Below are 23,637 nucleotides of genomic sequence, written 5' to 3' on the forward strand. Positions count from 1 at the left end.
CTCTGCTGACCAGCCTGGATCGAGGTGCATATCCCAGGCACACAAGGCTCTTCATGTCTGGAGGCTGCAAGAGGGATGACCAAGTTTTTGGCTACATTGACAGTGCCTAAGGAGAAATGACCAGTGTCCCATCTCTGGAGAACATTCATGCTGTCCTGCACCTCTGTTCTCCTTGAAGGCAGTTGTTACCCCAGCTCTCACTGCAATCTCAGCAGTCTCTAAGAAGCCACTGCAGAAATCCTGGCTGTGGATGTCATCAGAACTGAAGGCAGACCTGGACTCCAAGCAGATTTTGCCTCCTCAGATACTTTGCCTTGCAAGGACTCAATTCCTTTGAGCAATGAAAACCTGCCAGGCTGTGTCCAAGGAGAAGAAAGCAAAGATCACATGGCTGCACAGAAAGCAGACCTGCAAAATGTCCTGCCAAAGACTGGCCCGAGTGCTCAGGAAAAGGCAAGCTACTTAGTTTGGAAAGTGAGACACAGAGATAAAACCTGGCTGTCTAAGAAACAACCTGGGAACATGAACCTTTGCATTCCAGGGGTGCAAAGGGTCTGGTTCCTGTCAGGGATCAGTTGCCATTGCCATAAGGTTCTGGAAAAATGAAGATCAGAATAGAGCTGTGTCCCATACCCCATATACATAGATCAGGAATACTCAGCAGGGGTGGGGTGGGGTCAAGAAGAAGAGGTCAGACACTGTCCCACCAAAACCTGCCAAGCCGTCTCCCGAAGGCATTGTCAGATGGCTGTTGTTGGCCTGACAGCAGGAAGATCCTGCTCGCAGGAAGATCCACGGGGCTCTGTGCACGCGGTTGCAGGGTCACGGCTCCTGAGAGCAGAGGCTCTTGGCCCTCAGTACACTGCCTGGAGAAGAGGAAACCTCCAGAAGCAGGTTTCATGCCTTGGGCTCCTTTGGGGCCCAGCAGCAGAAGTGGCTCAGGTAGGAGACAAGGGGAGGAGCAGGTTCTCTGTCCGGTCTCTCGTCTCCAGGGTCAGAGCATGCTGAGCCCCCTGTCCTGAGCCCCAGTGCTGCTCTGGTCAGCAGCGTGGAGACCACCAAGCAGTGAGCCCCACTAGCCACCTGTAGGGCCAGGTTATGGGCACTGTGGTCTTGGGTAGCTGCACCTCCCAGGGCCACCCTTGTGCCACAGAGCCATGAGGTGCCCTTGGCCCTCCCCAGGCACCAGGTAAAAGCTGCAATGTCATCCCATGATCACCATTGCTTCATATCGCCACGCTTTGAGCCAACATGGGATGTAGAGAACATTATCTTTCTCTTTTGGATGTCAACAGAGCTCCAAAAGGCTGCTCCCTCCTTTCAGGGGGTGAGAAGTTCAGCTGAGACACCTCATTTGCTGTGAACTCTCTGAGGGTGAACAAGATTGTAATGCTCATAGTGACTCTAGTATTGCTAATACTCTTAACTGTAACAGTTTACCTTTATCCAGCACTTTCCGTACACAACATTTTGTCCTTTACTTCCACAGTAATTCCATGGAAACCCCACCACTTAGGCCCTTAGAGATGCATAGATTGTTTCTGAGCTTAAGATAAAAAATTTCTTGCTGAAGAATTCCCCAGTCCCACAAGGGAAATGCAACTGCAGCATCGCACCAGCTGTGGCACTCAGGCTTGCTCTGTGAGATATGGCCTTGCACCGTGACCTCCCGTGAGAGCTGAGGCACTCTCTCTCCTGATAGTGGTTTTTGCGAGCTCCAGCGTTATAGAGACCCTTTAGCAAACAGTGGAGGAGGAGGTGGATGTTGGATTGCTTTACTACACGTCATTTTCAACTGTTTATAATATTCTTCTGTGTCTACATATTTTCTCTGTGCACATTATTCATCAGAGTAAAAAAAGGAACTATGAAAACCTCGACCAACTTTCCTATGACAACAAGCGAGGACCCAAGGTATATATGCATGGAAATGCACGCCGCCCACCAACCTAACTAGCAAATGAAAAGTAGCCACAGCCACCAGAAAAATAAAAAAATAAAAAATAAAAAAAAAAAAAAAAAAAAGAAAAAAAGTGAAAGAGAAAAAAAAAAGAAAATAAAAGAAAGAAAAAAAAAATCCATGACTATGTTTCTTGGTAGCACGTTTTTATGTTGAGATAGTTTGGTTTGGACTTGAGAATGGAAACTTAGCCAGCTGACCCTGGAAGGATTTCTTTTTGAAACATGCATGTGAACCAGTAATTAACTTGCAAGTTTTTTTTTTTTGGAAAGTTGAACCAACCCCCTTTCCTCCCCAAAGGAAACGGTTCCTTGGTGTAAGTTGCTCACTTTGACTCCCAAAGGTTAACCTTGTGCAATATGTTTTTCTCATTTCCCATGTTTTTGAAAAACAACACTCGTTTGAGTTTTCAATTGCATTTCAAAGCCTTTTTCTCTTTCCTGTACAATGCACGCCTCTTTTTGGGTCTTGATTGACTTCAGTTTGCATGCACAGTGCAAAAAAAATAAAAATAAAAAAAATAAAACAACTGAAAGGCCAAAACCTTAAAAGAGAAAGGAAGGAAGGAAAGAAAGAAAAGAAAGAAAGGAAAGAAAAAAGAAAAAAAATAACTATAACCAATCTTATTTAGCAGACTTTTGTGCAGTTTAATGAATTCTCTTGACCTTTTCTAGATAGCATGGCTCTCACCACCAGTCCTGGGGCTCCCACACTAACCAGCTTTGCTCACACTAATCACAGGCTGAGAAAGTGCTTCAGTTTGACCCTGGAACCAAAAATGTGACATCGCTGCTGCTGGAGGCGAAGGAGCTGGAGGCTCGAGTCATCATCCTCTCTGCCAGGTAAGGCAGTGCCATTCCTTCCCCTCCCTGCTCTGCTTTTCTCCTCTCCCCTTTGCAACACTGCCCAGAACTGAAGTCAAAGCAGATTTGAGGTTTGTCATCCTTCCAAGGAGCACGAGAGAAAACCTCATTGTGGTTTAACCCCTGCCAGCAGCCAAGTCCCTCACAGCCACTCCCCCAGTCCCCCAACAACGATATCAGGGACAGAATCAGAACGGTAAAAGATGGAGAACTCGTGGGTTGAGACAAAGACAGTTTAATAGGGAAAGGGGAAAGCAAAACCTGCTCACACAAGCAAAGAAAAACAAGGAATTATTTCACCCCTTCCCATGGGCAGCAGGTGTTCAGCACCTCCAGGAGAGCAGGGCCCCATCCCACGGAATGGTGACTTGGGAAGACAAACACCATCACTCCAAATATCCCTCAGTGTTCCTTCTTCCCCCCAGCTTTATATACTGAGCAGGATATCATATGGTCTGGAATATCCCTTGGATCAGTTGGGGTCACCTGTCCCAGCTGTGTCTCCTCCCAGGCACTCCCAACTTCCTGGCCCGTGTGGCAGCAGGAAAGCAGAAAAGCCTTGGCCCCGTGTGTGAGCCCCGCTCAGCAATAACAAAAACATCCCTGTATGATCAACCTGGTTCAGCACAAACCCAAACACAGCCCCACACCAGCCTCTGGGAAGAAAATTACCTGTCCCCCATCTGAGAGCAGCACAGCCCCACACAGGGATGTCCTGGGCAAGGGGTGGGTGCTGTGCTGTGCTGGACATGCTGCTGGCCTGGGAGCTGGCAGTCACCAGTGAGGCTGGGATGTCTCTCCTGCACAGTGTCAGCAGCTGCAGAACCAGCTGCAGTCTGTGACGGTGTATCCTGGTCCAGCTGTGGAGGAGGGGAGTCTCACTGTCCATGCCTGCAGCATAAGGACTGGGCCAGATGTGCAGATGCTCGGCAGTGCCGGGTCCTGTGGGATCAGGTGAAGCTGGGAGAAAGGTTCCCATTGCTCAAGAAATGAGCTGTTACCCAGGAGAAACAGTTGTCAGAGAAGGGCTACCTGGACTTGTGTCTTCCCTGGCACTGCCACCACCTTGGGACCTGACACAGGAGAAAAGGGGCCTGGAGCCACATTGCCCTTCCCTTCATTAAGCTCTTAGAGAGTGTCCAAAGGAGGCAACGAGGATGGCGAAGGGCCTTGATTTGAAGCTGGGGGAGGACACTGAGGGCACTTGGGGTGTTCAGCTGGAGAAGAGGAGATTGAGGGCAGAGCTCATGGCAGTTCCAGCTTCCTGGGGAGGGGCAGAGGAGGGGCAGAGACTGAGCTCTGCTCTGGGGGCACCAGGGACAGCACCCAGGGAATGGCTGGAGCTGTGCCAGGGCAGGGTCAGGTTGGATCTCAGGAAAAGGTTCTTCCCCCAGAGGGTGGTTGGCACTGCCCAGGCTCCCCAGGGCAGTGGGCACAGCCCCAAGGCTGCCAGAGCTCCAGGAGGGTTTGGATGATCCTCTGGGGCACAGGGGGTGACTCTGGGGTTGGGCCTGTGCAGGGCTGAGAGTTGGACTCGATGGTCCTTGTGGGTCCCTTCCAACTCAGCACATTCTGTGATTCTGTGACTCCTCTCGTTGCAGTGAGGACGATGCAGCCACGGTGTACAGAGCAGCAGCCATGCTCAACATGACGGGCTCGGGCTATGTGTGGCTGGTGGGGGAGCGGGAGATCTCGGGCAGTGCCCTGCGTTACGCCCCTGATGGTAGGCACCCCTGAGGCACCCCTGAGGCACCCCCAAGGCACCCCTGAGGCACCCCCAAGGCACCCCTGAGGCACCCCCGAGGCACCCCCGAGGCACCCACCCTGCTGCCATCAGTGCTTGGAGACCCTGCACAGAGCCAGCATGAGGGGCTCCTGCCCCCCCGGGGACCCCCTGGGCTGGGGGAACATGGTGCCGTGGTGGTCCCAAGCAAGTGGAGGGTCCCCCATGTCGCTTCCCATTCCCCCTGCCTGCATGGGGAGTCAGCAGTCCAGCAGCCTTGTTCACACTGCTATACCCCAAATCCACATCACTGGGGCTTTGCAAGCTGACAGTCTCCTGGGGGAAGGGTTGGGCAGGGCGCTGGGGATGGAGCACGGGCAGTCAGTGGCCCATGTAGCTGTCCCCGTACCCCTCTGGCGGGCAGGACGGTGCCCGCCCTGCGCTGCTGCCCCTGCCTGAATCTCAGGCAACTCCCCACTGCATCCAAGGGTCCCCAGCCCATAACCAGGTGCTTGCTTATCTCCAAACCCTGTTCATGGGAGCAAAGCTGGAGCAGCCAGCGAGCCCAGGAGTGCTGACCTTCCTCCTCCCCTCCTCTCGGGCAGGAGTGATCGGTTTGCAGCTCATCAATGGGAAGAATGAGTCCGCCCACATCAGCGACGCTGTTGCCGTGGTGGCACAGGCTGTGCACGACTTGTTTGAGAAGGAGAACATCACAGACCCACCACGGGGCTGCGTGGGCAACACCAACATCTGGAAGACAGGACCCCTTTTCAAGAGGTATTTGGTAAAAGGTCCTGTTGGAGGGAGCAGAGGACCTGCTGGGGGAGAGCTGGAAAAGGTGGGAGTATGTGGAAAAGGTGCAGGAGGACATGGCAGCTTTGCTCAGAGTATCTGTCACTAAAGCTTTGGGGCATGTGGCACAGGGCTGACTGGACTCTCCTGCATGATTTGGATGTGAAGACTCTCCTAGAAAACCATCCCAGACACAGGCTCAGGAAATGGCACCCAGTTTAGGCATCATCTGGTGCCTGGCACCAAGTTGCTCCATGCCAAACCATGCTGCCCTGGGCAATGCTTGGGCAGCTGGGATGTAAGGGCAGGAAATGACTCTAGGAAGAAAAGATCTGGGGGCCATGGTGTCCTCCAGTCTGGATCTTAATTCCATGAGTGGAAGTGGGAGAGAGGGGTTTTTCTGCCAAATCAGGGTAGGGGGATGTTTCTGTCAAATTGAAGCTCGGTGCTGCGGACACATTTCCTGCTGAACATTCCAAGGGCTGTGGCATGGGTCAGTGTGCTGCAAGCAGATCTTGGTGGCAAGAGATCTCCCTGCATGGGACAGGCAGATGAGAGCATGTGTGTGTTGGGTCTTGCTGCCATGGGCAGAAGGATCGACAGATGCTGCATGTGCTTCCCAGAACCCAGTTTTTGTGCACATCAGTCTGGATGCCAGAACCACAAGGGCCTCTTCTGCAGGCTGGACTGTGGTACAGCAGCAATTCCCTGCAGACCTGGGTTCTGCTGAGCATGGAACCTGCAAAGCCTGAAGTTTGTTTTAGAAATATTTCTGGCATCCTCTGCAGCAACAGTTTTTGGCATGAGCGAGTCAAAGGTGTTCTCCACAAGTGGCTCAGGCAATTGTTCTGTATCTTCACTATCATCTTTCCAGGGTTTGGGGGCTGGTCTCCTCTTGGTGGTGTATTCCTGGGGCTCTATGCAGGCTGTGATGAGCTGGTGCCAATCAGAAGCACCAGGAATTGTGACATGGACGCAGCTCCCAAGGGACGCCAAGAGGAAGGTGTCCTTGGGTGTTGTGGGACACATCATTCCTTAAGGAAATGGGAATGATCTACTGGAAAACAAGGGACAGTGACAGCAGATATGGTAGTGAACTTTGGGAAAATGGCTCCATCCACCAGGAAGGGATGACTGCTGGTCTATGAACAGACCATAGGTAGCCTTGGCTGGATTTCTGTAGGATAGTGTGCATATGGCAGGTAACTGAGAGAAAGATTTGCCCTTCTGATGCCTTCTTAGGGGTCCCAATGGCCACAGCAGGTTTTCTAGGTTGTGCCCACTGTGTTTCCCTCTCTAGGGTGTTGATGTCCTCCAAGTACTCGGAGGGTGTCACTGGCCGCGTGGAGTTCAACGAGGACGGGGACAGGAAGTTTGCCAACTACAGCATCATGAACCTGCAGAACCGGAAACTGGTCCAAGTTGGGATTTACAACGGCAGCAATGTATGTACAGGCCTGGTCTGGGCAGAAGGAGTGTGTGCACTGGGGTGTTTACCTATGGCCTTACGTCCCTCTGCTTCCTCTGGGATCACTCACAGGTCTTGACCAACGACAGGAAGATTATCTGGCCCGGGGGGGAAACTGAGAAACCTCAAGGCTATCAGATGTCGACCAAGTTGAAGGTAACAGCAAATGGCATTAGGGGGTGGCAGGTCTCCTCAGCTCTCTGCATGCCAGGCCATGACTTTATCTGCCTCCACCTCCACTGCTGCCTCTGCAGCTCTCAGCAGCATTTGCAAACCTGGGGCACCTCAGAGAGGATGTAGCAGAACAATACAGAAGGTACTGGAGGGTGTTCAGAGCACAGCTTTCAGCTGTAATCAAACTCCAGAAGCTGGAGGTGACACTGGAAGAAGGTCTTTCCAGTCTTGCTTTGCTTCTCATGCTCTTCCCTGAGGTAACACCCAGCAGCCACTTTAGTGACTGGATCCTGGGCAGGCCGGTCTTACCACTGTGGCCATTCATTTGTCCTGCTGTCCGGGCAAGGGACACACTCCTGCTGGTAGTGAGCCCTTGTCCCTGTAGAGGTGGTGTTGGTGCTTTGGGATGTTGCACAACTGAAAAGGTCTATGGTAGGACTGAAATATCTGCATTAGCCTGGGGCAGCATGACAGTGTCTAGAGGACCTTTCTGGGCACTAATCCTGGCTGTGTGGTGTCCCCCATCAGCCTCCTGTTAGGGAGAGGGGTTTTGAGGCTCATGTGAAAGTCCCACGTGAAGGAGGGTGCTGATACAGCTGTTCCTCATCTTGGGATCAGGGAAAGTAAATGTTCTTAGAGGTGGCCTTGACAGTGCTGGGTTAACAGCTGGAATTCATGATTTTAAAGGTCTTTTCCAGCTAAATGATTCTATGATTCTGTGATTCTCCGTGCCAAAGCCAGGTCTTACTGCTGGGCTGAGCAGTCCTGTGTGCTGAGATGGCAGCTGGGAAGGGCACCCGGGCATTTTAGCCATGCTGGTGCAGAGAGGACAGCCCAGCTCCTCACCAGGGAAATGCAGCTCTGGAGGGGGACAGAGACAAGAGGGTGTTTGTGCTTGGCCTCGCAGATTGTGACGATCCACCAAGAGCCCTTTGTGTATGTGAAGCCCACGCAAGCAGATGGGACGTGCAGGGAGGAATTCACCATCAATGGAGATCCTGTGAAAAAGGTCTTCTGCACTGGACCCAACGAGACCATCCCAGGTAACTCAGTGTGGGGGTGACTCCCCCAGCCCACCAGGCTGATGAAGAATGCCACTCCAAGAAGAGGTCTCAGGGAGGGTCCTCAGTCACACAGGTAGCCTAGAGGATGAGGAACAGAAAGGTGACAGCACAGTCAGCCCCCAAATGACCCCCATCAGCTCAGCCCCACAGTAGTGCTGTGCAGGAATTGGGCACTGGGATTCAGGTTTTTGAACCCAACAGATTACTTTCCCACTGCCTCTTTTCTGGATGGGCTCCAGGGCTGTTTTGGGGGTTGCACCCCAAGGTTCTGTCTCCTGACATGCTCTAATTCTCTTTGCCTTGATCTCCAGCAGAAGTGAGACTCTCAAGGCACATTAGCTCTTCCGGCACTGATATGAACAACACCAGTTTCAAACTGTTATGGAAAGCCCATGTCAGGGTGAGGAGTGAGCACCTGGGGGGAGGGTGAGCTGCTCAGCAATGCCAGGCTTGCCCAAATCCACCTAAAGGGCATCCCCTTGGCCCGTCATGCTTTCCTGTGCACACCATTCCCCCAGCCCTGGACTGTGTCCTGGGCTGTGTTCAACCTGGTGGGTCCAGCACATGCACCGTGCCCTCAGTGGGTGGGTAGCACCAGGTCTCAGCCCACCTCACTGGGACATAGAGAAGGAATAAGACCCCTTTGTCCCCAACTTGCCAACACCAGAGGGGATGGAGGCAGTGAGAGGGTGATCAGACAGATGGCCCTGATGCATAAGGTGGTTACACCCCATATGGAACCAGAGCCGTGAGGTGGCTGTTCTCGGTGGGACAGCCATGGATCCTGCATGGGGTTCCTGGCAAAGGGCTGCCTCCACTCCTCCCCCCATTGTCTCCTCTCCTCAGGCCGTCCCACAGTGGCTCTGTGCTGCTATGGCTTCTGCATCGACCTGCTCATCCGGCTGGCAGGGGTCATGAACTTCACCTATGAGGTTCACCTGGTGGCTGATGGTAAATTTGGTACCCAAGAGCGGGTGAGTTTGGGCAGCCTGTGATGTCTCTTTGCCTTTATCATGTGTTGAAATACCCCCAGGCCCTTCTCTGGAGCAGGGGTGGGGTGGGAGGGCAGTGCAGGATGCCTGGCACGTGTGGGGATCCTGGCTAGTGGGGGAAGTGTGTCAGGGCAGGAGTCTGATCCTGTGTGGGCTCTCTGGCAGGTGAACAACAGCAACAAGAAGGAGTGGAACGGGATGATGGGGGAGCTGCTGAGCGGCCAAGCAGACATGATTGTGGCTCCCCTCACCATCAACAACGAACGGGCTCAGTACATCGAGTTCTCCAAGCCCTTCAAGTACCAGGGACTCACCATCCTTGTGAAGAAGGTATGGGCTGGGGTGGGATGTTCTGTAGAACAGGGGAGGTGTCCCCTGCTCCCCACACTGCAGAGAAGTGCCATGCCCACACCATGCCCGGTTCCCCCTGCGCTGCCCCTGCAAATCTCAACCTCCAGACTGGATTTAGTGCTGGGTCTTGTCTCTGCCACCCTGACCCCTCCTGTGTAGCTGAGTAGGAGGAGCTCAGAGCAGGGCAGGGGTCCCTGTGGGTCCAGCCAGACGGGCAGGATGTGGGTGTGGTGGGTGCCAGCACTGTTCACCTCTCTCTGTGTGCCAGGAAATCCCCCGCAGCACCTTGGACTCGTTCATGCAGCCCTTCCAGAGCACCCTCTGGCTGCTGGTGGGGCTGTCCGTGCACGTGGTGGCAGTGATGTTGTACCTCTTAGACCGATTCAGGTGAGTGCACTTCGGGCCACCCAAGAGCTGGAGGGGACAGGGAGGTGCTCCTGGGAACCATCTCCTCGGTCCCTGCAGTGTCTTGCTCAGGGACAGCCCTGCAGCCCTTTGGGGGGCTCTCACAGGAACTAACCCCACCTTCTCTGCCTCACCAGCCCTGGGCTGAGGCTCCTGTCCCTGCTGACTGCCTGAGTTTCCTCTGAGATAGTTTCCTCTGGCCCTTCCTTGGCCCTATGACAGCTTCTCTGAAGGGCAGATAACCTGTTCCCACCTCAGCCCTGTGCCCAGACACTTTGGTGGCTGATCTGCAGTGAACCCTCCGTGTTGCAGTGGGAGAGGCTCAAGCTGGTCAGGATCAGATCATCTTTCTGATCTGGAGAGAAGTGTGATGGGACTGGTACCGGAGTGAGATGTACAGATTGCCTCTCAGCACTGGGGATGTGCAAGTCAGTAGGACATGATGAGGTAAAGCTGTTTGGGACACAGGCACAGTCTGTAGGATTGAGTGATACAGGCCTGCATCAGGACACTTAGGAGGGCACAGTGGAGAGCCCCAGAAACCAGGCTAAGGGAAATGAGAGAAGTTCTTTTTCTTGTTTTCCAGCCCGTTTGGCCGGTTCAAAGTAAACAGTGAGGAGGAGGAGGAAGATGCCCTGACCCTCTCCTCAGCCATGTGGTTCTCCTGGGGGGTCCTGCTGAACTCGGGCATCGGAGAAGGTGAGTCACAGCACACAGTGGGACTGCTCTGCCCTGCAGCCCTGTAGCCCTGTCCCTGAGCTGAGAAGGCTGGAGGAGAAGCCTCTCACTGATGAGGCTGATGCCCTTTGGGGACATCATTCCCTGGAGCAGACTGGTAGAAGATTGGTAATGCTGAGTGTGACACACTTGTGGCACTTGTGAGGGCCATCCTTCCACCCCCAGCATCAGTGGGGAAAACAGGTCTGTCTTTGCTGTGTATCCTGCCAGAGTTACCCACCCACTAAGCATGGGACACAGCATGCCCTGGAAGGAGCTCGGTTTCTCTTGGTTTGGGCAATGCAAGAGCTCCTTGCACAGCTGTTGGCAGAGCAGATAGATGGTGCATGTCTGCAGCTGCCGTTGGTCTCACACAGATTGATGTGTCTTTGATGACCAAGCCAAACTCTTGTCATACCAGTCTGATCTCTCATCTCTCCCCCCAGGTGCTCCCCGGAGTTTCTCTGCCCGTATTCTTGGCATGGTGTGGGCTGGCTTTGCTATGATCATTGTGGCTTCATACACTGCCAACCTGGCAGCCTTCCTGGTGTTAGACCGACCTGAGGAGAGAATCACAGGCATCAATGACCCCCGGGTAATATCCTTCACTTGCTTTCCCCTTCCCTGCCCACTTCTGGGCATATAATGTGGCTTGTAGTTCCCAGAACCCTGATTTACCATGGCTGGGATCTGTACCGGGGGGCAAAACCAAGCTCTGCATGGGCTGATCCTGGTGGGTCTGGGCCCCTGCACTGGGTGGGAATGGACAGACATGGGGAGGGATCAGCAAGAAAAAGCTTGTCCAGAATAGCCCCTATGCAGTCAAACTGCCTGCCAGTTGCTGGAGAGCCTCCACTAACCAACGAGGAAACAATTAATTATGGATGACTTATAACTAATGAAATTGTCCCTGTGGTGCAGTCAATACTCTCCACATGCCTCAAATCCATTTCCTGCTCTGGCAAGGACACAGCCACGGCTTATCAGCCCCAGCACGCAGGAATGTGCCCTGCAGCAGCACTGACCCACAGTGTCCTACACCCTGCTGCATCCTCTGCCCACAGCACTGCCAGCCCCATGGCACCCACAGCCTCCTGCACCCTCAGTGCCACAGTGTTCCTGTCCCACATTGTCTCCTGCTCCCCCACCACTGTCCCAGAGCATCCACTGCCCTGTGGCATCCTCTGAGGAGATCAAGGTCTTCTCTAGGAAACAGGTCTCTGAAGGAGGTGGGAAATTAGGAAACATGGCCTTGGGGTGAGTCAGTTTTGCTGATGAAGGACAGAAAAAAACAGCAGCCCTGTCACAGAATCACAGAATATTCTGAGTTGGGAGGGACCCACAAGGATCGTCGAGTCCACCTTCTCAGTGAATGACCCATACGGGAATCAAACCCACAACTTCGGTGTTAGCAGCACCGTGACCTACCCAGCTGAGCTGATCTCAGGGTCTGTCCTTGCCTTTCAGCTGCGCAACCCCTCCGATAAGTTCATCTACGCCACGGTGAAGCAGAGCTCCGTGGACATCTACTTCCGACGGCAGGTGGAGCTGAGCACCATGTACCGGCATATGGAGAAGCACAACTACGAGAGCGCTGCCGAAGCCATCCAGGCAGTGAGGGACAAGTGAGTGGGGCCAGCACCTTGTCTGGCCGTGCTGGGAGGCATTTCAGGGAGCTGCAGTTGGGTGGAGCAAGCAGGGCCAAGGGAGCTGCAGTCACAGCGTGTCTTGATGGGACCTCCCAGTTGGTGCTGAGTGGGATCTTCCCAGACTTAGTGCGTTTCAGGTCCCTGGGTGGAGAGCACAAGGTCTATGTGGGGAGCCGCCCAGTGGGAGCCCTGGCCCTTCTGGTCTCTGCTCTTCCTTCTGTGCAAGTCTGGGTGGCTTCAGTGCTTAAATTAGGGCTGGGAGCACCCTCGCTGCTCCCAGAGTGGCTGCAGACAACTGGGCTGCCCCCCTCACCTGTCTGTCCTCTCTCGCCGTCCAGCAAGCTCCACGCCTTCATCTGGGACTCGGCCGTGCTGGAGTTTGAAGCCTCCCAGAAGTGTGACCTGGTGACGACGGGGGAGCTTTTCTTCCGCTCTGGCTTCGGGATCGGGATGCGCAAGGACAGCCCGTGGAAGCAGAACGTCTCCCTGGCCATCCTCAAGTCTGTACACAGCTCGTGGTGGGGGGCTTGCCCCAAATGCTGCATGTGCTTGCACGCAAGTAGCCTCATGTCAGGCACTGCTCCCCCATCCTCTGCAGGGACAGGAGTGCTGGGGGCTGCCATGTCCCTCCTGACAAAGGGGACATGGAATGACCAGAATGGGCACCCACAGTTTCAGCTCCAGCTTGCAGGGCTGGGGAAGCAGCAGGGAGGTGGTGGGAGGGCAGAGCAGATCAGGGCAGGGATCAGGAGTCAGGCTTGTCCAGGAATGTAGGGAAAGCTGGCAGAGAAAGCTGGGGCCACCCGGCACCAGGTCCCGGTGAGCAGGGTGTGAGTGCTGCCATCTCCCCACTTCTCCTTGTGGGCTCAGCCAGCCTGACAGCATGGCACTGCCCCTTGGTCTGCCAGGGGTTTTTCTTTCAACTCTGACTATTCCTGTTAGGCGGGGATATGTCAGGACCCCTGCTGAGTCCAACTAGGGCTTTTACACCAGCCTGCAGTGTGGGGTGTCACAAGTCAACCTGGTATTATGGGTAAAAAGGGATTGCCTTGTGTTACTTTGGAAATGCCACACTTGTGTGAGACAGAGGAATGTGGCAATGGAGGAACAGGCATCTGGGAAGCAGCAGGTGGAGAGAGACAGACATGTGAGATTCTTTTTAGGAGAGACAGGATCAGGAGCCACCACAGTCGTGCCCAACATGTAGAGATGAAATACCTGAGAAAGAGAGGCAGGATGTGGAAGACACAGGCAGGACCAAGACACAGGGCAATATAGGGAGCCATGGTACCCCATCTGTGGGGTGATCTTAGCATGGGGATGGGTGGCAGATGGGATTTGAGTAAACAATGTGAGAAGCCTGAAGAGGCCACAGGGGTCCTCGGTGCCCTCCTGGGAGAGGATGGGGAAGCCCAAGGCTAGAGGTGGCCCAGGAAGGTAGTGGGGATGTGCCAGGAACAACAGAGAGGAAAGTGCAGGGGGCCTGTAGTGAGATGTGTTCTCTGTGCCCCATCTTCATCCCCACAAGCTATTCAGGCAGAAACAGGCACTGTGGGGACACAGTTTAGTTTGTTTCCTCCCAAGTTGTGACACCAAGCTGTGACACAAAGCTGCTGGGGAGTCCCAGCCCTCACCGTGCACCTCGGGGAGCTGCCAGGCAGCAGTGCCATGACCTAGAGGGTGCTAGGCATCCCCAGAAAGGATTGGGGTCAGCGTTGCCTGGGCTCCCAGGTGGCCCTGGCAGGTGGGGAGAACATGCAGAAGGGAACTGGGAGACATGGTTCATGTCCACTCCCTTCAGCCTCTCTCTAAATGCTCTCTGAGCACTGCCTGCGCCTGCCAGCTCCATCCTTTCCGTGGCAACACACCCTACATGTGGCTTACACGTGGCTCTTTTGGCAAGAGCTGGCTGCCCCGCAGCTGCCCCAGGGGCACTGGCACTAGGAAGCTGTGGGTCCTGCTCACACCCACTGCCCTGCTGTGTGCAGGGGGAGTGTGAGCACATGCAGTACTGGCAACCCCTGCAGACAGGCCATACACACACTCTCCAGGTAAAGATCACACATGTGTGCGCTCACACGCAGCCAGCACATCCTTGGTCCCTATTGTTTGTGGGCTGCAGGCAAGTGCAGATTCCTAATTCAGGGGGCACAAAAGCACAACGTGTGCCCCAGCTGCCTGTTGCTGGTTCCCAGTGACTACTCTGTCCTGTCTCCTTGTGCTTCCAGGTCCCACGAGAACGGCTTCATGGAGGACTTGGACAAGACTTGGGTGAGGTATCAAGAGTGTGATTCCCGTAGCAATGCCCCAGCAACACTCACCTTTGAGAATATGGCAGGTTTGTTCTGCAAACCTCTTTCTTCCCCCTCACTGGGTAGCCTGTTTTCACTCAAGACACTCTCCTCTCCAGGGCTTCCTCTTGGGCCAAATCTCTGCTTCTTCTGGGTCTGTGCTTCCCTACTGCTGGGAGGCTGCTGTGGTGGCCTCCAACTCCACCGTGTTCGAAACAGTTCCACAAAGCTTACCCCACATTCCCTGGGTGCCCTTCTCACCGGTGGGGCTGCCTGCTGTGAGCACTGCTCCCCTCCCTCTGCTCTGGCCAAACTGGGGCTGTCACTGTGGAATCAGAGCTATCCCAAGGCAGAGAGAGGGGAGCAGTGCCTTGGGAAGGGCAAGAGGGGACCCTGCTACAAGAGGGGGCTGGAGGCGAGAGATAGCCCCCCAGCCCTGAGAGCCCTGGGCAGGGGCAGGATGAGGATAATGGATACAGAGGGGTTTTTATCTTGGTCCCCCTTTGCAAAGGCTGTGAGAACCCCCAGACAGGGTCTCCTTTGCAGCAATGTGGTGCTACTGGTCCTACACCCAGCCAGTGCAGTGATGAGGGATGAGGGGTGTCCGATGGGACCCCGTCCTCGCCAGCACCACCAGCCAGGGCAGAGGGGGCGTTTTGCTCTGTCTCCTCAAGACACCACTCCAAAGCCCCGAGGGTTGCAGGTGTCTGAGGACAGCACTCTGCATGGCTGTATTTCTCAATAAGACAAACTGAAGTACCAGAGCCGGGTTTTGGTGCAAGTGACCCCACAGTCCCATGTGGGGGTCTGCCCAGGGGCTTGGTGCAGCAGCCAGCACGCAGCACTGGTGCAGCACAGTGCCCTGCCCAACCAGAGCTTGCATAGACATCCAGCACCCCACCACCTCTCTGCCCACCACTGCAGTGCCCACCCTGCAGCACCTGCTGTGTTCCCCTCCCCGGCCCCTCCAGGACTAGGGGGGATGGTGGGGGAACCCTGGGTTGGCAAATGCTCCTGTTGCTGGGCGTGATACAGAAGAAATGAAGTGTCATGTTGCAATTTCTATTGCCCCCTGTAACTTTCCTGCTTATTTCAGGTGTGTTTATGCTGGTGGCTGGAGGTATTGTTGCCGGGATATTTTTAATATTCATAGAAATAGCTTACAAAAGGCATAAGGACGCGCGGAGGAAGCAGATGCAGCTGGCGTTTGCGGCCGTTAATGTGTGGAGGAAAAACCTGCAGGTAGGACAAACCGTTTTTAGAGCAAATCTCCACCAGGTGCGTTTTCCATTCCTTCACCAAAATCAGTGAATGCGGAGCTGTGGATTAGCATGGGGCCCTCTGTCCCCCACCCCACACCCCAGAAACTCCAGCTGGGCATTACTGGGTGCCCAGCAGGCTGTAGTGCCTCGTCCCTGGGAGCTGCCCGTGGCCCATGCCGTCTCTCCCAGGAGGTGTTGTGCACAGCTCCAACTGGGACAGATAGTGGGGCCCAAATGCCCCCAGTGGAGCTTGGGATGGGGACTTTGCTCTGCTGAGGAACATGTGCTGGAGCCTTGGCTCCAGCCGAGCAGGCAGTGCCAGTGTGGCTCCCTTTGCAGGTATCTGCCCTGCTGTCCAGCTCTGGCCATGCTCACCAGCAGATGGGGGGAGGTCAATCCGCTGCCACTGAGCATCCCTGGCCGGTGCTCAGATGGAGAAATGCTCCAGGGATAATTTCTATCACCTACCCTTCCCTGCTTGCTCCCCAACAGCGCGGTAGCCCTTGTCACACCCAGGACCGACTCCAAAATGAGGTGGTGCGTGCTCTTGTCCTTTGGAGACAAGGACATTTCCCCACACGGGAGCCAGCAATGCCAGTCCCTGTCAGTGCCAAGGCTCCCGCGGGCCTCTCCCATTGTTCTTCCCGACTTCTTCTGTCCCTGGAACCCCTCTGTGCCACTCAGGCAGGGAAGCCCAGGAGTGTCAGAGCTGTCTGGCAGTGACACTGAGCCATGGATATGTCTGTGGGCCACCAGCCTCACACTTCCCTGCTGCTTTTGGGGCTGAGCCCCACAGTGCCCTTGAACCCCAGTTTAGAGCAGCTGGAGGCTCTGTCTGAATTGCCTGGGCTGGTTTTTTCCCTTGGGGAAGCACCAGCGTTCAAAGAGCAAGAGATCCTTTAGGCGACTAAAGGAGACTGCGCTCAGAGCAGAGCCAGCAAAGGAAAGAGAGAGAACGAGGCTCGGGGAGCCCGAAAGAAGCCCGGAGCGGTGGCCCTGGGGGAGCAACGCTGGCTGGGGTGTTTTGGGGGGGGCTGCCTGGGTGGAAGTGACCTGCCTGAGAGCAGCAAGGGGAGCACGAGGCTGGGCTGCTGTATCCTGAGAGCTCGCTGAGTTCAGTTCGCTGATAAGAGTCTCGGAAAAGCCATTTCTCAACTTTTTTTTTTCCTTTTTTATCTTTTTTTTTCCTTTGCTTCCAAAAAGCAGCAGCACCGAGGGGGTTAAGGCTGCTGGGACAGAGCACACTAGTCGCACTGCCATTTTTCACTTGCCAACCTTCTAGAAAATACTGCACTGGGTCCTTGGGCAGAGTCTGTGGGACTGTGAGCAAAGCATGCTGCCCTGTGGGGGTAAACAGCCTCATGGTAAAGAGCCGTTTGACATTGTAAGACTTTTCCACAGGAGGAAACGTCAGAGCACTAGTATCTGGTACATTGCTAGAAGGTAGGCAAGTGGAAAGATTTATTTGTTAAAAAAAACAAACAAAAATAATGTTTTTTGGGATCACAGTTTTGCCATGGCTATTTCCTGAGATGCCATGGAAGAAAAAGACATTTCATTCCATTCATCTTGCTTTCCTTTCCGTTTGTGCATGTCCGCAAAAGAGAGAACTGAGAAGGAGGAGCAAATGTATCCCCGAGCATGCTCTACGCACCAGCGGGATACATTTTGGTTACCCCCGTGCGGTAGCAGAGCCAGACCTGGTCACTCCGTCCCCCGTCGGAAAGGTCACACTCATTGGCACGAAAGCAATTGGGGAGGAATCGTTGTCAGCGCCCGCCGCCGAGCGCGGCCGGTCCCCTCGGCTCGCTGCCCCCGCACCATGGCGGCTGGTGCTCCCAGCCTGCGCCAACCAGGTCCGACTCGCTAACTCCAACGCCTACATTTTTCAGTTCTGTTTCTCTTTGAGTTCATCCCGACCCCGACAACATCATAGCACTAACGCTTTGCCTCCTCCCTTTCTTTTCCTTATCTTTTTTTTAATTTTCTTTTTCTTCCAGTTTCTTTTTTTTTTCTTTTTTTTAGCCTGTTTTACTTTGGAAAAAAAAAAAACAACCACCAAACCACCACCAGCAACCACGTTCGGCTTTGCACAACTGCGTCATTTGAATTTTTGAACACTTTTTTTTACAGAATATTCATACAATGACTTCTCTTTCAATGCAGTCCTCTCTCTCTCTTCTGGCACTAGGATTCAGCCTCAGAAAAGGCCCTGAGCAATTTTTTTTTTTTAGTGGTAGGTGCAGCGTCTCACATCTCTGTCCAGCCAGGCTAGCGGTGGAAGCGAGGGGCAGGGCGCCAGGCAGAGCATCCCCAGGAAGCGAGGTCAGCTGTGCCGGCCTGGCCACAGACACCCAGGAGAGCAGGGATACTCCCCAGAGGGGTTTCCAGCACTCCAGATGTGAGGCCGGCCCCTGGCAGCTGTATCAGTGTGGTGGCTGTGCCGTAGCCATGGGTCACGGAGGCCCTCGGAGGACTGGGAGTGACAGAACACCTCCAGTAGCTTTCTCACCTAAATGAAAGCCATGACATGGGGCAGTATTCAAATAGATTTAGAGTTTCCAACAACACACTAGAGATCTAATTACTTATACATATTCATTTTAGGATAGAAAAAGTGGTAGAGCAGAACCTGACCCTAAAAAGAAAGCCACTTTTAGGTCCATCACCTCCACCCTGGCCTCCAGCTTCAAGAGACGTAGGTCCTCCAAGGATACGGTAAGAGGAAGAAGAACAATTCTGCCCTCTCTCTTTCTCTCTCTTTCTCTCTTCTGCCATCCCATTGACTGCCACACACCCATCCCGAAGCTGCCAGTGTACATGCATAGCTCATGTTCGTCACCAGTCAGTCAGTCAGTGAGTCAGTCATCCCGTGTTCCTGAAAGGATGCTGGGATCCTGGAGGGCAGGCAGGAGGTGGCTTGGAGTCCTGTGATGAGTTGGGAGATGCAACTGAGTTTTTGTTTTGTTTTTTTGTTTTCTTTCTGCCTGGATGATTTCTGATGTTCCTCTCTGTGCTTCGCTCACCTTACCGGTGCTGACCTCTTGAAACGGATGACATTTTTTTTTCTTTTTTTTTTTTTTTTCTGTTCCTGAGTGTTTCTGTACCTGTTTGTCATTGTATGCCTAAAAACAATCACCCCAGTTTAATTTGGGCACCGTGTCACCTCACTGAGAGCCATGCGTGTCACATTCTCTACATGTGATTTTTGTTTGTGACGATTAGCATTCGGGATGTAGTCCTGGGCACAGGAGTGACAGCTGTCTCTGGTTATTGTCAGCAGTAATGCAGCTCTAGAAGAGATACAAAGGCTTGAAAGTGGAGGTTGTTAAAGACCCAGCCTTGGTTCAAACTTGTGCTTTCCACTGCTGTCATGTAACCAGAGAAAATTTCCAAATTGCTGCCTCTAAAGCCAGCTGTTTCCAAATGTGCAAATGTGTCTGCTCGTGCTGGAGCTTCAGACACTTCAGCGTCAGGTTGGGCTGTTGGTCTGTCGGACTGAGCCGTGTCCCTCTGCATGTCGCCGTCTGTTGTATGACACTCTGCACTGTGGCTACTCTGTTGTCTCGTGTGGCAGCGCCCGCTGCGTGTTGCTGCCCGACCTCCTGGCGCGATGGGCTGGCCAAAACCACCTCCCCGGGGCGACCGGCGGGTTTCTGCCCAGGGTTGCCCAGAGCAGGCTCCCCGCCAGGCTGCCCGAGGCGCGGCGGGGACGGGGGGACGGTGGCAGGGCGGGGAGATGTGGCCCCCCATGATGGGGTGGCCCGTCCCCAGCCGCAGGCTTGGGGCGCCCCGGGGAGCAGCATGTGATACCGCAGGGGGTCTCGGGGCCACGGCTCTGTGTGCGGAATGGAGGAGGCTGCCTTTGACACCAGCGCAGGCTCTGTGCCAAGAAACTCCTGGAGCACCCCTGGGACGCGTCCCTGGGGACAGCTGAGCCCTCGGCCGGGCTCAACTGCCACCACCTCACACAAAGTGCTCCTCTCACTGTCACCTCAAAGCCTGGAAGTCATGAGGGGGGACCCACATTCTTCCCACCCATCCTCTGTCCCCATGGGGAAGACAGGCATCCCTGTCCCCTCCTGCACTGCCTCCATGCTCCCCAGGTGGCACCTTGTCCAAGTGATGCTCCCATATCTGGGATGCCCTCTTCCCACTGCTGCACCCCCTGAGCAGCTCTGCAGGGAGGTCAGAGGTTGTGTCTTGGTGGCCTGAATCACAACCAGGGGAGAGAAGACAGAGATGCGGTGGGTGGTGCAGGGGAGAGAAGATGGGAAGAGTGAGGATGAGGAAGAGAAATGGGATGCACGGAGAAAAAAAGGGAGAAAAAATTGCAGAAATATCTGCATGTCCTGGGTAGATTCCCATGTTTTGATGTGTTTGAACTGCTCCATGATTAGGAAACCAAGGGATCCGGCCCTGGGAAAGCAGAAGCCTGATGGTGCCCTCGGCACCTGGGGGGACCAGTTCCATTGGTGGGCTCATTGAGAGGAGCAGAACCAAGAACAATGGGGCAGCTGGCGTGTGGCATCCCTGGTACCTCCCATACCACTCCTTCTTCAGGGAAGCATCCTGGGCCTGCTCCTGTTCCACAGTGTGGCATCCACCCTACACCACAGCAGCCCACAGCCCTCTCTGCCCCACAGCAGGAGCACCCAATGCCCTGAGTTGACCAGATCCAGGGCTCACCTGCACCAGAGGTCCTATGGGTGAGCTGTGGAACTGTTCTCCCCCTTCCCACGCCTGGTGGGGATCAGCACAGCCTGAGGCTCCTTGTGCTTTGGGTCCTGTCCATGCTCTTCCTGGCACATTGCTCACAGGCCAGTTGCGGAGGGAGATGACCACACTCATCCCAGAAGATGGTCACCACTTTGGGGGCAGCTGCATCTGCAAGGCAGTTATGGTCAACTGTTCCCCACTGCCCAGAAGCCTGTCACAGTCCTCTGCCTGCCATGGAGTGACGTGGCCAGGGTCCCAGGACACGTTCCCCAGGGAACTGGGCTAGCTGGGTCAAGAAAAAGCTACTGGGGTCAACATCCAAGCCAACGTGGCCAACTTGGAGTCTAGCAGCTCTGAGGTCCGGCTATTGCAGGAGGTCCACGGTGGAGCAAGCTTTGTGGGGATGTTGGGCAGACTTGCTGGTTGCTCTGCGGGATGAGCGACCAGCGGGAGGGTGCTGCCACCAGCTCATGTCACAGCCTGCGCTTGGTGCCCTCCACTTCTGTGCAGCAGCCCTGGCCCAGAGACCCCAATGCCCTCCTGCTGTGGAAGGCCCCATGAGTACATAGCATGCTGGGGCACGTTGCCTGGGGTCCTTGTAAAGACAAGAAAGCAGCGAGGTGCTCTGTTTCATGATGTTCATCAGAGCCACAGGCCCACACCAGGTCTTAGATGGGTGAGGCTGGAGAGCCCATGGGGCTGGAAGGCCAGGCTGACCCCAGCCCCACAGGCTCTCCTGGCTAGCAAGCGAAAGACGCAGACCTGGTGGCCTTGCTTCTTTCCTTTTCGTTGTCGGGAGTTTTAAAAATGGATTCTGCTCTGCAGCCCTGCAGAATGGTCCCTCAGGAGTGCCAGAGAGACAGGCTGGCACCATGGAGCCAAGACAGCCCTGGGAAGCTACCACCCCACTCTGAACGTCCTAGCGCCCACCATCACCCGAGCTGCACAGCCTCTCCGCGGCACATCATCCCCACCGCCCCAGGAGGAGATGCATGTGTTCCCCATAGGCAGCTCCTGCAACTCGAATAGCACTCGCAGAGCTGACGTACTGCCATCCATCGCAGCCACCCACGATACTGCAACCCCACAGACGCCATGTGAGACGCATAAACCACACAGACACCCTCCGAGCCGGCACATTTCCTACAGACACGTAACGAGGTGCACAGGTCCCTTAGCCGCCCCCCCAGCCATCGGCAGCCCCCGCAGAGACACATTGCCAGCCCGTGGGCACCCCCAGGCACGGCACGACACACGTCCCACGTCACCGCCAAGGGCGCGGCGCTGCCGGCGGTGCTGCCCTGCAGCCGTGGGGATGGTGCCAGAGCTGGTCGAGAGCCGAGGGGCTTCATGGAAAAGGTCACCTTCTCAGTGAAGCTGTCCCAAAGCCAAATGCTTGTTGGCTGAAAAAAAAAGCCTAGTTTTTTTTGGCCCAAAAGAACCAAAAGTAGGTCAAAGACAACTTTTTTTTTTTTTAAAGGGAAGTTGATATTTTCTACAGCAAGATTGCATTTAGCTGGAATCCTAATTTTTAATTGAAAAAAAAAAAAAAACAAACAACGACAAACCAAAATTCTTCCAGAAAACTCTTCCACTAGCCAGGGACTACCATATGAGCCCAGTTAGGTTGAAGTCATTTTTAAAGACATTAAGTTCTTGTCTATATTTTCTTCCTGGTTGTCATTTAAAGTTTTTGGTGCCTTCACTTCACTTCCATACCTTAACATGTTTGAGTCTCTTCTACGGTTAATATTGATTAATTTCTTGGCTTTATGATGTTTGGTTTGGGGATTATTGCACCATCCCTGTAACATAATTTACCCTAAATTACTGATATGTGCTTCTAGCATTAGTCCTACTTTAACATAATTTTGATATGACCGTTTTCTTGCTTTTTTTTGCTTTTCTTTTTTTCTTTTAATTTTAATTTTTATTATTAAAAATTGCATGCATGAACAAAAAAAACCAGTAAATGAGAATGTTACCCTGTGACAACTCTGTGATTGGAGGAGATATGCTTTCAAATCAAAAGCCATGCTCTTGTATTTTAATTTTTCTGGCCAGATTCCCCATTTCACTTGGTTATTTTAGTGATGCCCACCCCCAGAGCTGTGCAGAGAGGCCAGAAGGCCCCAGCCTGCCCTGCTAGACCTCCAAGCCTTCTACCACAGACGCCACACGTACACGTGCACCCAGGCACACGACTCACACATGCACACAACGCTTTTCCACCCCGCTTGCATCAGGCAGGATATTCAACAAAGGACCTTTCTTCTACCCATTCATTTTTGTATCTCAAGTTCCTCCTTCTTCTCCACCAGTGACTCACCCGGCCTCTCCCCTTTCCCAGTCACCTCTCCTCCCTGCGGGAGTCAAGCCCCATCCCATGAGCACACACCTCTCAGCAGTTTTGCTATGGGAACGGTGCATTTAGCCTGGAATTCAAATTTTTCACAAGGAGGGGGTGGCTGCACCCATTTTTGGGAGAGGGGTGTTTTTTGTTGGGCTGATGAACAGCCACAAAAAGCTCCCCCCAGGGTGGCAGAGTGGTGTCAGGATGGCCCCGGCCATTCTCCGTGCCAACAGGTGATGGCCGAGGTGTTACCCCTTAGTGAAGCAAGGCCACGGTGAGGAATTCCCAGAGGCTCCATGGGAATATTAGCTAGCCCCCTAGGTGACAGGATGATCCTGTGAGATGCTCCCTGGGTGTCAGTTCATTCCCAGCATGTGTACCGGAGAGATGGGAGCACATGGCTCCTGGCTCCGGCCCAGCTGCTCCCCACCAAGAGGTCCTGGTAAAGCACAAGGTTGGATTGGGCAGCCCCACACGGGGGGATTCCCAGACTTCCCTGTGGCAGGAGGCAGGGCGTAGAGCACACAGGGTAGCCACAGTGCCAGAGCTGCCAGCAGCACCGCAGAGGCCACTGGAGACAGCACCGACCAACGCGGGGCAGGTCACGTCCCATCTCTGAGGAGCCTCCCGGGAGCCCCTCAAAACGTCAGCCCTCATGGGCAGGGTGGTGCAAGGGCTGGGAAAATGTCACTGGAGAGGGCCTACACTGCAGCACACGAGACCCACTTGAGACCCTTTCCTGCCCTGGCACAGGTTGAGGATCCCAGACAGCAGCACAGGATGCTCCTGTCACCTGCTCTCACAGCAGGGCTGGATAGGGCTACCAGTCCAGGCTTTGGAGTTAGAAGAGT

The 23,637-nt window shown here is 54.3% G+C and overlaps 1 protein-coding gene across 24 annotated transcripts in view; it reads left to right on the top strand.

Annotated features, from left to right (window-relative positions):
- The window catches only part of GRIN1 (glutamate ionotropic receptor NMDA type subunit 1), a 39,222-nt gene that overhangs the window by 13,141 nt on the left and 2,444 nt on the right, over positions 1–23,637 (top strand). For 2 of the 24 annotated variants that reach the window (XR_010435509.1, XR_010435510.1), the window contains exons 4-22: positions 1,852–1,914; positions 2,702–2,802; positions 4,425–4,546; positions 5,152–5,326; positions 6,642–6,786; positions 6,882–6,965; positions 7,891–8,026; positions 8,894–9,021; positions 9,205–9,369; positions 9,659–9,777; positions 10,382–10,494; positions 10,959–11,107; positions 11,980–12,137; positions 12,500–12,661; positions 14,390–14,499; positions 15,549–15,694; positions 17,319–17,570; positions 18,322–18,432; positions 21,259–21,880. Coding sequence is in view for 17 of the 24 variants with exons in the window: in XM_064677246.1 (XP_064533316.1) it covers positions 1,852–1,914; positions 2,702–2,802; positions 4,425–4,546; positions 5,152–5,326; positions 6,642–6,786; positions 6,882–6,965; positions 7,891–8,026; positions 8,894–9,021; positions 9,205–9,369; positions 9,659–9,777; positions 10,382–10,494; positions 10,959–11,107; positions 11,980–12,137; positions 12,500–12,661; positions 14,390–14,499; positions 15,549–15,694; positions 17,319–17,570; positions 18,322–18,432; positions 20,115–20,153 (2,478 nt within the window). In the remaining 7 variants the exon portion in view is untranslated. The other 22 variants (XM_064677244.1, XM_064677245.1, XM_064677256.1 and 19 more) reach the window with 17 other exon arrangements.

The sequence above is a fragment of the Pseudopipra pipra genome, chromosome 20 (assembly GCF_036250125.1).
Source record: "Pseudopipra pipra isolate bDixPip1 chromosome 20, bDixPip1.hap1, whole genome shotgun sequence".
In the NCBI taxonomy this organism is placed as follows: domain Eukaryota; kingdom Metazoa; phylum Chordata; class Aves; order Passeriformes; family Pipridae; genus Pseudopipra; species Pseudopipra pipra.